The sequence below is a fragment of the Scedosporium apiospermum genome, assembly GCF_000732125.1.
Source record: "Scedosporium apiospermum strain IHEM 14462 chromosome Unknown SEQ_SAPIO_0098, whole genome shotgun sequence".
Taxonomy (NCBI): Eukaryota; Fungi; Ascomycota; class Sordariomycetes; order Microascales; family Microascaceae; genus Scedosporium; species Scedosporium apiospermum.
The window spans coordinates 708,806-720,735 of record NW_015971799.1 but is presented as its reverse complement, the minus strand read 5'-3'; the positions used below and the strand labels follow the sequence as shown (position 1 = coordinate 720,735).

At 52.5% G+C, this 11,930-nt stretch overlaps 3 protein-coding genes and 1 pseudogene across 3 annotated transcripts; 1 reads left to right on the top strand and 3 right to left on the bottom strand.

The window, feature by feature from the left end:
- Nucleotides 1–1,249: 1,249 nt before the first annotated feature.
- On the bottom strand, nt 1,250–4,036 carry SAPIO_CDS5353 (annotated as a pseudogene; the record flags this gene model as incomplete).
- Nucleotides 4,037–4,895: 859 nt separating this feature from the next.
- On the top strand, nt 4,896–5,778 carry SAPIO_CDS5352 (Uncharacterized protein; the record flags this gene model as incomplete). The annotated part of the gene is made up of 2 exons (XM_016787696.1): nt 4,896–5,108; nt 5,233–5,778. 2 exons carry the CDS (start codon nt 4,896–4,898, stop codon nt 5,776–5,778), a joined length of 759 nt encoding a protein of 252 aa, XP_016642711.1.
- A 412-nt stretch (nt 5,779–6,190) lies between these two features.
- On the bottom strand, nt 6,191–7,603 carry SAPIO_CDS5351 (uncharacterized protein; the record flags this gene model as incomplete). The annotated part of the gene is made up of 4 exons (XM_016787695.1): nt 6,191–6,349; nt 6,446–6,979; nt 7,288–7,470; nt 7,541–7,603. The coding sequence occupies 4 exons, from the start codon at nt 7,601–7,603 to the stop codon at nt 6,191–6,193; spliced, it is 939 nt and encodes a 312-aa protein (XP_016642710.1).
- Nucleotides 7,604–9,488: 1,885 nt separating this feature from the next.
- SAPIO_CDS5350 (Prephenate dehydratase) lies at nt 9,489–10,753 on the bottom strand (the record flags this gene model as incomplete). Its single annotated transcript, XM_016787694.1, has 3 exons — nt 9,489–10,432; nt 10,490–10,550; nt 10,643–10,753. The coding sequence occupies 3 exons, from the start codon at nt 10,751–10,753 to the stop codon at nt 9,489–9,491; spliced, it is 1,116 nt and encodes a 371-aa protein (XP_016642709.1).
- Nucleotides 10,754–11,930: the final 1,177 nt, after the last annotated feature.

The following is an 11,930-nucleotide window of genomic DNA, read 5'->3' as shown; positions in this document are numbered from 1 at the left end:
AACCCACCCCAGGGGTCTAGAGAGACAGAGAGGCTCCTATATAGCCGCATTTGCCATGGCCCTTCTACTCGATGGTGTGAGTCAGGAACTGGGGAAGGAGGAGGGTAGAAAATGTGTCTCCTAGATGCCAGGGTGAACGACCTAATCCCAGTTCTGCATATTATCTCGAGTACCGGTTTGTCCAGGCTGAAAAGGTCGTCTGTTGCGGCATCAAAAGGTGTTCCAGGAATTTTCCGTAGATTTTTATGCACCCCTGAACCAAATCTGCGGTAAAAGTTGGAAGAATGTATAAGCCGCCATCGTCGAACCTCGTCCCACTCGACCTCCAGCTGAGACACTATCCGAAACGCCGCCCGCCCTCCTCATCCCACCCACAGCCACCCTCACGATACCCTCATCATCCAAGCCAAGAAACCTGTCCCAAGAAAGGCGGGAGAAGAAGAATTCCTTTCCCTCTCTTTTGCTACGTTAAGAGGGAATTCGAGCCTAACTATGCAACTTCAACCGAGATGAACTTGAGGGATATCACTCTTCAGAAGACTCCGGATATATACAAAAGATGCGTCGATCATCACCAAGGACCTGGAAGCTATGCTAGGCTGGGCACAGAGTCCGCGGGTTTCTTCTCCTCGAACAAAAAGACTTAGTATGTGTGACTGGAGGGGCTATGCGTCCTCGGTACGTGACGCATGCAGACATGAGAATCTGATACGAAAAGCGCAGCCTCATGACCCCAACTCTTGACACACAGACTTCTGCGTTTGACACCATGCCAAGCAACGCGGGACGCCGAAATGTCCAGACCAAAAAAGAGAACAAAGGGTTCTTCGGATGGCGGACCGGGAAATAGTGTGGTCTTACAAGTCAAGTTTGTAGAGAACGAAACCGTCAAGGCCAAAGGATGAGAGTTAAAGTGGACAAGGCGTAAGCTGCCGTGCCCTTATCTCGTCGAGTCTACAATTTACTACATCACAGATTCAGCCTTCGAAATCCATAGTGAACAGAGCATGTGTACAGAGTGTGTGTCTATTGTCTAGACTACCCATCTAAGTTATGATACCGACTTGAATTCAAACCTGCTTTCCCATTTTCAAACGCCAAAACATGAACCCTCAAGAAATCATCATCATTGCCGCTGAAAACGTTTTCCATAAGGCATCCCCCCTCGAATTCTAGTACTTAAAACAAATAACAAGAAGAGAAAAGAGAAAAAAACTCATCCCGTAGCCGAAAAGTCCTCCCTCACCCTTTAATCGTAAATATCCTCAGCCATCTCGCTGTCATCACCCATGATCTCATCAACAGCATCCTCCGCCTCATCGCTCATATTATCATAGTCAGGCTCCAAGCTGGTATCCCTATGATTAGGGAGGACCGTAATCTTTCCATCCTCAAGGCGCACCCTAGCTGTCTCGCCGTCCTTAATGGCGCCGCGAAGGATGTGAATGGCCAACTTGTTGAGCACCTCCTTCTCGATAAGACGGGACAGAGGCCTGGCACCGTAGACGGGCGAGTACCCGGCGCTGGCGAGGTAATCCTTTGCATCCTCGTCGACATCGATGTGCACCTTGCGGTTGTTGTCGTAGAGACGTTGCTGCACCTCGTGCATGCGCAGGTCGACAATCTTGCGGATTTCGTCCCGCGTGAGCCGATTGAAGATGACGATCGAGTTGATACGGTTGAGGAACTCGGGGAGGAAGTAGTTGCGGAGCGCGTTCATGACCAGTTCGCGCGTCGTGGCGTCGATCTTGCGGCTGCGGCTCGCCGACTTGGTGAGGTATTCGGCGCCGAGGTTGGATGTCATAACAACAATGCAGTTCTTGGCGTCGACGACACGGCCTTGGCCGTCAGTGATGCGGCCGTCGTCCATGAGCTGGAGCATGACCGTGAGGATTTCCTTGGCGGCCTTTTCCACCTCGTCGAATAGAAGGATGGAGAATGGCTTGCGGCGCAGTGCTTCGGTAAGTTGACCGCCCGCATCGTGGCCGACGTAGCCGGGAGGAGCACCGATGAGACGGCTGAGAGAGTGCCTCTCTTGGTACTCGGACATATCGAACCGGATCATGGCCCTGGGGTCGTCGAAGAGGAACTCGGCCAGAGCCTTGGTAAGAAGCGTTTTACCGGTACCCGAAGGACCGCAGAAGAGGAAGCTAGGCGGCTGGTTGGGGTTGCTGAGACCGGATCGCTGGAGCCTGATGGCGTTGGCGACAGACTCGACGGCTTCCTTCTGGCCGACGACGACTTGGCTGAGTTCCTTTTCCATGTTGACGAGCTTCTCGATTTCGGTGGTCTTCAACCTCGTAACCGGAATACCCGTCCATCGAGAGACGATCTCGTTGATGTTATCAACAGTGACAACATCAGTGACCATGGGGCCCTCGGCCTCGTCCGTCATCCTCAGAGAAGCGTCGGCGGCGGCCTTCTTCTCCTCCAATTTCTTGATGAGCATCTTCTGCTCAGGAATGGCACCGTATTTCAAGTCGGCTGCCTTGGCGTGGTCACCGTCGTATTCGGCGTCCTCCAACCTCTTGATGAACTCGTCGAGCTTGACCTTGGCGGCGTGGATCTCTTCACCACGCTTGATCTCGCTCTGGTACTTCTCCTTGAGCGGAGCGAGCTCTTCCTCGACGTTCTTGGCATCCTTGCGGGCCTCGGCGAGACGGACTTGCGAGGCCTCGTCCTTTTCCTTTTCAAGGGCCTTGATCTCAATAAGGTACTGCCTAAGCTTACGCTCGAGTGAGTCGATGATCTCGGGCTGGGATTCGCGAGCAACCTGGACGGCAGCGGCGGCTTCATCGACAAGGTCAATGGCTGAGTCGGGAAGACGACGAGTAGTGAGGTATCTAGCAGCAAGGTTCGCGGCAGCTACTAGGGCACCATCAAGAATGGTGACACGATGGTGGCGGTCGTATCGCTCCTTGAGGCCTCGGAGAATGGAAATGGTTTCCTGGACAGTCGGCTCCTTGACAAGAACTTGTTGGAAACGACGCTCGAAGGCGGCGTCTTTCTCGACGTACTTGCGGTATTCGGCGAGGGTCGTAGCACCGATACAGTGAAGCTGGCCACGGGCAAGCATGGGCTTAAGCAGATTGGCAGCGTCCATGCCACCCTCGCCAGCCGAGCCGGCACCCATGAGAAGGTGGATCTCGTCCACGAAGAGGACAATGGTATCCTTGGACTGCTCAATTTCCTTGAGCACGCCCTTCATCCTCTCCTCGAATTCACCTCGGTACTTGCTGCCGGCGACAAGAGCACCAACATCAAGGGAGAGAAGCTTGCAGTGCTTCAGATTATCTGGAACGTCGCGGTTTGCGATACGTTGGGCGAGACCCTCGACGACGGTAGTCTTACCGACACCGGGCTCACCAATGAGGACTGGGTTGTTCTTCGTTCGTCGACTGAGGATACGAATGACCCGGCGGATCTCTTCTTCTCGGCCAATGACGGGATCCATCTTCTTATCCCTAGCCATGGCTGTCATGTCGATGGTGAACTTGGCTAGGTTTTCGTGTTCCTCCTCGGTATCTGCCGTCTTGGAGTCGAGCCGCCTTGTTCCGCGGATCTCACGGACGGCGTCTTGTACTAGCTTGGCCTTCGGGATCATAGCCTCCTTCAGGCAAGTCTGAATATTCGGGTCCTCAGAGAGGGCAACAATGAGGTGGTCGACACCGATAAAGGTATCCTTCTGGAGCTTTTGAAGCTCATTGGCCTTCTTGAGAACCGCGTGGAAGGAAGGAGCGAGACTGACGTTCTCCGGGGGAGGGTCCTGGCTGGGCAGCCGAACTAGCATCTTCTTCAGTGCCCTGTCGAAAGCTTGCGAGTCGCCGTGAGCTCGCTCGATGACTTGGCGGAACATTGTGGTGGTGGCGCCGGGAACGGCATTCTGCTGATCCTTGGATTGGTCTGGAAGAGGCTCGAGAAGAGCGACTGCTAGATGGACGGGGAGTAGTTGGGAGTGAGCGTATTGCTCGGCCAAGGCCATGGCATCTTCCACGGCCTTTTGGCCTCGATTTGTGAATTCCATGCGCGCCGCCATGGTTTCAAACTGGTAGTGTTTCGACTTCTTTCGTGAATGTGGTCGAGAGCAGTCGTGTTAGGTAGGAAGGAAGGTTTAACTTGACGGCAGAACTCCTCGGGTGTGGTTTAGAGTTCTGCAGGGTATCAAAGAGAGTGAGGTATTATGTAGATAGATCGAGGATTATCCTTTGCTGTCTAGCAGAAAGGCAATTGACCTTTTTTTTGTTTCGTTTGCTTTGTGTTTCCTTGTGTGATGTGTGAGGGGGTGTGTAAAAAGGAAAGAAGATGTCAGGCAGAAGGCGGAATCAGGGAAATTTATTTATCTACGGGGACCAGCAGGATCAAAACCTAATCGACAGGAGAGAAGACCTTCCAATGTTCCCGAAGCTGATGGTGGGCTGACCTTGGTACGAGAAGAGTCCGGCAGAAACGAGTGGACTCTGGTGATTTTGGGAGACGATTCTCGACGGGGTGCGAACCTACCAGAAGCTACTAAGGCGACAGTGATGTCAGTGTGCTTTGGTGGGGTAAAGGAGCTCTGAGACAGCGGAGAACCCCGCCTATGACGCCCTATCTGGTCTTGGCTGGCTGGGCTGACGGTGCCCGAGATGACTAAGCTAGAATAGACTAATGTGATGCATACGGCTGTTACCAATTGTAAACATTTGTCAATGCAAAGGATCACGTGAGAGCATCGAAGTTCCTTCGCGGCAAGCTCCGTCTTGGCTCGAGAGGTTGACGTTGGGATGGGAAGTTTTTGAGCTGGACCGATCACGCCTGCGAAAGACGCAGCAGACCATCGTAAATCAGCAATTGAACACGACCTTGGCTGGGCTGCTGTACCCGCAACGACGCACGTCCTTCCCTCCCCCCTCACGATGAGCGCGGTACCATTAACGAGGCCATCTCTGGTCTCCCAGCTGTCGGTTGGCGTCTCCCGAATGAGCATACGGCAAGGCCACTACAAGGCACGCTATCGACAACCTAAGCCTGAGCTCACTGGTTACCCGGAGGGCTGGGGCGAGAAGATTTGGATCTTCCATGAGGTCAGGTCACATCAGGTTGTGTACTCGCACACGAAAGTACTAGATGTATGTTCTATTAAAATTCTTGCCGGGTCGTTGATGAGGTACGGGGAGGAACTAGAAGAAGGGAAAGGAAGAAAAAAAAAAAGTTCAGTCAACTAATCACCACTATCCTCTCTCCCGTCTCTAGGTATACAAAGCGATGAAGCAGCTCCCCTTCGCCGGGAAAAAGACCAAACCCGCCAAAATCCGAAAAGACCTCTGGCGCCACCTTGCCCTCGTACAATTCCCCGAAGGCAAGGGTGAAGTAGGCCGATCCGTCTTCGCCAAGCTACGCGAGTTCCGGAAACGTCACGAGCTCGAATGGGACGACGATATGTTCTTCGAGAAGCGCGAGGACGGCGGGAAGAGGGTGCTCACGCGCCAGGAGAGGGGAATGAAGATTCGCGAGCAGGTGCCTAACGCGGTGGCTGATCTTGCCGCCGTGCTGGCTGGTGTCGGGAAGTCGAACAAGATGTGGATAGAGGGCCAGCCAGAGGGAGTGCAAGACGCAGCCGAGAGCGCGGAGGCGCAGGACAAGCTGCACCAGGCTACGGTTTACTGGTCGAACGATAGATTCAAGGCCCACGCGGAGAGTTGGACACCAAACGTGACGCATGATCTTTTGGAATCTGTGGCGGAGACTCCGGCTCAAGTTCCAGCCGAGGGTGCTACGGCCGAAGGGCAATCTGCTTGAGCTAGGAGCGTGTAAATGAAAAGGCGGAGACCGTGGTTGGATAGGAGGGGAATTGGGGTGTGAGGAGAATGACCCTGCGGAATAAGAATCTGAGATCATCTCATGCCCTTTTTGCGCCGCTATGGTTGCAGCTGAGAGCAGATTCGTTCCGGCGGGGACAGGACTCTTACGGTTACCTTGTACCACCTATAATCGGGGACGAGAGGAGGAGAATCTGTACATGTACGACTAGAAACCAAATGTATAAGAGCACAAAACATCCTTGATTCTTGCTAGGGCGTCCCCTTTCCTGGTGACATTTGAGCCCTGCTATTTCCTATAAAGATGCAACAATGCTACCCGTTTACAAGAAACATAGACTGAAAATCTCTTCCGCTTCTCTTTTCGTTGGAAAGTCAAAATGCAACGCTTTTTACCCAGTCCTCACAGGAACCTTGAGGGCAAACTGCTTGAGATATTCATAGTCGGCAATGTTGGCCTCGACAGTCTTGCGAATGACCTTTTGCGCCTCCTCGCCGTACTTTTTCCTCCATTCCTCGTCTTCCGACTCGGAAGTGGAGTTTTTCTTCTCCTGGAAGTTAGCACTCGAATAAAAACTCCGAGGTAAGGATTAAGAAGAGGGTAAGAAACGAAAGGAGAAAAAAATTTTTAATAGAACAGAACCTACCTGGGCGTGAGTACGGGGTTTCAGCGACGAGCTACTAATAGCATCATTATGAAACCCATTCCACTTCTCAAAGGCCTCAGCGGCATGCACCGTATCATCCTCGCTCCAATTCAACATATTCGGCGAAAACGCAATGCCAACCCTCTCGCAATACGCCTTGATGGCACCCTCGGGGTTGTCAAGCATGTCATCCGCATCAAGAACGACTAGATTCTCCCTATCCACGACTCCCTCTGCGATGAGGTAGTCAAAGAGGCGGCGGAGCTCGTCGTAGCCGGCCTCATTGGGCATGAAATGGTCGAAGTTCGTTATTTGGTCGAGGGGCGGCACGGTGCAGCGGTAGTAGGAGGGAATGCTGCGGCGGGGGTGGCGGATGAGAAAGGTGAATTGGAAGCGGCGGAGGGAGTCGAGGGGGATGACGGTGGGGTTCTTGGGTTCTTCCGCAGCGGCGAGGGATGGGGGGATCTTGGCGGGTTTGCCGTCCGGCGGGAGGAGATAGTAGGCTATGTCTTTGATGAAGACTTGTTTCTTTCCCTGTGGGTTGCGTGTAAGTTATCGGCCGTTGGGCATCGGCGGCTTGGGGCCGGAGACGGGACGGAGAAATGGAATTAGGACGGAGCGTGGGGTGGCCAACGGTCAATAAAGCGCCGTCCGAACGAAGTCGCAAGAGTAGATCAGGATAAACCAAGGCCTGGAGCGGGAATATATCCCAGACGACATGTACCATCCCCGAATGCGCTTGCATCCGCCCATGCAGCATAGAAAAAAAAGATTCAACCAAGAGATTGGCCGGCAAATCAGGAACCAAGTAGGAACGACACGAAGAAAACATAGAGTCGAACCTCATCCACCAACTTCAGGACACTCCCGAGCACATCCGCATACGTCGTATTGGCAAAGCCCGACTTTGCGCGGTACGCTTCGTCATTCTCGAAGCGCTCGCTCATACGCTCGGGCCCAAAGTAGAACGCATCACCGAAGGGCTCGTGGACGCATTCGAGGGTATCTCGACATGTCATGAAGACCTGTTTCGCAGCCAAACATCAATGTTAGTGCACACTGTAGGCCCAAACAGAAAAATGAAAAGACTCATACCCTCTCGAAGGCTGTTGAGCAGGCGCGTGGGTGAGTGGCTGCAAAGATGGGTTTTGAGGTCATGATGAAGAGAGTCGGTGTCAGGAAAGAGTGATCAGAAAAAGAGATAAGAAAAAAAGTCCCAAAGAATTGAATCGGGAGGGAACAGAAGAGGGCAACCTTGACTTGAAGTTAACGGCTCAAGAGGTTATCAAACAAATTCAATTGGATATGATCGAAACTAGAGTCAGTGATACGAGTGTTTCTCTTCTCGAGCTGAGCTAGAAAGTGGAAGTATCGAAAGTCTTGCCCAGGGCGGGGGGTGGAGGGTGCTCTCGATATTTAGATTTCAGGAACCTTCACCCAAGCGGAACAAGCTAGCCAATCGAGCAAGACACATGGAGATGTTTAAATACTAGTGGCAGCTACAGTCTACCAAGTAGAACCGGGCAGAATGGACACTCCATCAAGGAGCATGGAGACGCCAAGTATACAACAATCGATACATCTCGAGGGGCGAAGGAGGAGTTGAGGACAATTGGAATTGGAGGTGAGGAGTTCCCCACAAGTTGTCCCACACCGTCTGCAGGATGATCAGGGACATGTGGTATTCTTACACTTGGAATCCCTGTTCTCTGATCCAATTGCAGCGTATTACTATTCAACTCATGTGCGAAAGGCGGGATGCTTGGCTGTTTGACGTTTGCAGTGAGCGAGGATGTGAGGAAAAGGTCGGAGTGGCTCCTTCCCTCGAAAAAACTTAGAATAATCAGGTACGTCATCGGTGGATGCCCTGCAGGTCAACTCAGGCAGGACCAACACACCCCACGGGCCCAGGAACCAATAAGCCCAGGGCCTGACCACTTCTCTACCCACGCTAGAGCTTACGAAGGATTAGCAGTGTACAACTGTATGTACATGCTTTAGGAAGTACAGTTCCGAAGTAAATATCCAGCTCAAAGCTATCACATTTATACTTTTTACGAAAGACTCTGGGAAGGAAGGTAGAGATCTAGTGGAAGAGGATCTACAAAGTACCCAGTACGCTTCGAGGTGCATGCCGCTTCGAGATCAGGACCAGGAAATCTTATCATAACCTCGGAAGTATCTCGCCTCGCGACCTATTAACCGATCCGGACAGGCGAACAGGAGGGGAAAACCAGGGAAAGATGGATAATTGAAGAGAGCGAGAAGAGGGAAAAGAAACAAAAGGCTTCCCCCACGAGATTTACGTCATTTAATGTTGGTCGCTCAATGCTCTTGAGCAAAACATTGATGTACAATCATTCTCCTGCGGGACGGGCTGGGGATGACCGAGATTTAATATAAAATCTACACTTCCATTGTGAAAAGATACGAGGCAACAACTCGGGGGAAAGCAAGGGGAAAGGGAAGACAAAAAGAAAAAGAAAAAAAAAAATCACAGGAACGACCTGCCAATTCCGGGATCACAGACGTGGGTTGTAGAATCTCTACATCCCCGGTGATACTCTTGTGCGTCGGACAAGGCTAGAAGTGTCAGTCATGCTCGCCTTATCACAGCTTCGAAGTGGTGGGATGTCATGGGATAATCAGCAGGAAAGCCAATATCCTAGTTCGTCGGGAGCTGCATCGGGAGTGAGGTATACTAATCCACAAGCTGAATGGTGTGTGTGGATGTGTCAAAACCCGAAGCAGGCTGTCCATTGGAGGCTTATGAAGTTTCGGTGTTGGGATGTGCATGCACATCGTCTGCGGGCAGGGTTTTTGGCATGTGAGGTGGGAAAACCTAGTCAGTTCATGGTGGCGACGATAACAGCTCTTTCGGAGCTCGAGGGCATGGGGGTTTTTGGATTGGAGCTCCTGAAGTCCTTACTTATTTGTAAACATTGACCTGCCATTTGATGCGAATCAGCTGAAAGGAGACAGGTGCATCATATTGGAGCTGTCAGCGATTGGGCAGATTTACTCGTCTCTTCCAATTTTTTTTCTAGCTGAGCTGTCTTGAGCCCCGACTATGGCTAGTTTGACTGTACCAACTACCGAGCCACCTAGAGCTTTGCGCTACCCTCTTAACTTCCACCAGGGCCTCTCTCACTCCCGGATCGAGATCATAGTGGCCCTCAATCTCGACAAAGAAGAGATACTGGAATGCCGTGATGAGACTAGGACGACTGTTAATCGTCGTCAAGTTCAGCTTTGCTTTCCTAAAGCAATCCAACACATCTGCCAGCGCTCCTGGCTCGTGGTGAGGCACTGTAAACGACACGAGAGACTTTGTCGTGCTCGAGCGAGGCAGCTTCCCCGTTTCTCCTTCTTCCTTTGCTTCCTTTTCTACTTCTCCGTCCGATATTGGTCTCGGCACTTTGAGCTCCGGCCTAGTAGTCTTCTTGATAATGAAAAAGCGCGTAGTGTTGTCCTCACGGTCCTCGATCGACTTGGCCAGGACGTCGACACCGTAGACTTTCGCCGCGATCTCGCTCGAGATGGCCGCCGACGTGCCCGTCTTATCCTCCTTAACCATCTCCGCCGCGCGGCTCGTCGAGCTCACATCGATAGTCTCAATACCCTTGAGATACGTCGATAGGAAAATCGAGCACTGGCCCCACGCCTGCGGATGCGAGTACAGCCTCGTAATGTGCTTCAGGCTACCCAGGGGTTTCGTCCGCGGCTTGAGCGGGTGAGGGTCCGCCAGCGTGGGCGTACAGGTGCCCGATCCGTCCCCACCATCGTCGAGTGTGGGCGAGCGGTTCCGCTGGCCGAGGAGGAAGTGGTGCACGTCAACGTAGGCCTCGCCGCAGACGAATATGTCGGGACAGGTCCGGTAGCGGTTGGCTAGGTTGTCGAGGGTGAAGATGACGGGGCCGTTGGTTGAGTTTTCGAAGGGGACGACGCCGAAGTCTGCGTCGCCCTTTTGGACCACCTCGAAGACTTCTATCTGGGGGGTTAGCTCGATGCGGGAAAAGGGACAAAGATTGTGAATGAATATACCGTCAATGTTCGTTGATGGCCTTAGATCGTACTTGTCTCCGGGAAAGGACTGTAGAGCAGCCTATACAAGCTGTGTCAGTCAGATTCTTGCATATGCGTATTACGGCAGCAGGATCCAACGCGGGCTGTAGGCCATGGATAGGAGCAACTAACCTGGTGAGTGTAAGACGAGATCGGACCGAGGAATGCTACTATAGGCGTCCTCGCTATGCCGTTCTCAGCCGCATTCACGGCGTCGGCGACGTTGACTTGTTCTTCTAGCATGGCCAAGGTTTTCCGAGTGAGGTTCTCAGCACAGGAAAATATGGTAGCAAGAAGACGGAACTATGGCCAAGGAGAGCCAAAAGCCGATAACGATAATTGGCAATAAAGGATGAAGTACGTCAGTTCAACTTCATGAGGCTACCCGACGAGATGCTCTGAACAGGCGGGTTAGCACGGCTGGATACATATTGATGAAGGTGTCGCATGAGGGGAGTAAGGTGAGATATGGCTGACTGTGAGAGAAGCGAGGTATTTCTCGACCAATGGCCGATAGATTGTTCTTTGCGACTCTCCGATTTCGGTATTGTATGTTCGGAGACAGATGGCCAGGCCTTCTCTCACGTTGAAGGATAGTCGCGATATCCAAGAGGGGTTTGGGCACTCCTCAATCGATGCCATGACGACAATTGAAAATTGCGCGAAGTGAGTTCCGAGCCTTGTTGGTTGTTGAGTGTGGGTGGGTATATTACTAACAAGCTTGAGGTGTGTCCATTGCGGAGGCTTGATAGGCAAATACGGCCGGCAAAGGCACTAACCCAACCTTGGGAAGACAGCTCGCCTTACTGGACGAGAACCTAAAGCTTGAGGCTCACCATCCAAGACCCTGAGCGACCGGTCAATTGTTCACGGGGTTCAAAGAGACGGAAGAGGCCAGTTTCGCCCTGAACAAAAGACAAGATGATTCCGATTGAAGACTGGGGTAAGAGACGGAGCTGAGATCAATGACATCAGGCATCTGCGAGCTGCCGTTCCCGTTCTTCTTCTGGGCCCGCTGTTTAATTGATATCGGCGGGATATGGCAATCAGAAGCACATACAAGTACGACAGTCTCACCACCCCGGCTGCTACCACTCCTGTGAAACACCTCGTATTCATCCACGAAGAAATATTCCTCGCGACATCGAATATCACGAGCGACGGGCTCCCGAGATCAAAGCGCATTTACGAACTGCCGCGGCTGCTGGGCTCCGTCTTGTCTCGGCACCGACCTCAATATTCATGTGCTTACGGGAGCGGAGGCCATCGGATTTGGGGTCCGTCTCCGTCTCCGGGTACTAGCTCTGCAGGGTCGCATCCCGGTCCTCAGGCCGTTTGGGTGCATCACAACCTGGCAGCCCTTCCTTCCTTGTGCTGCATGGTGAGATTGCGTGGTTTCGAGCAAGTTAGGTTAGAATCC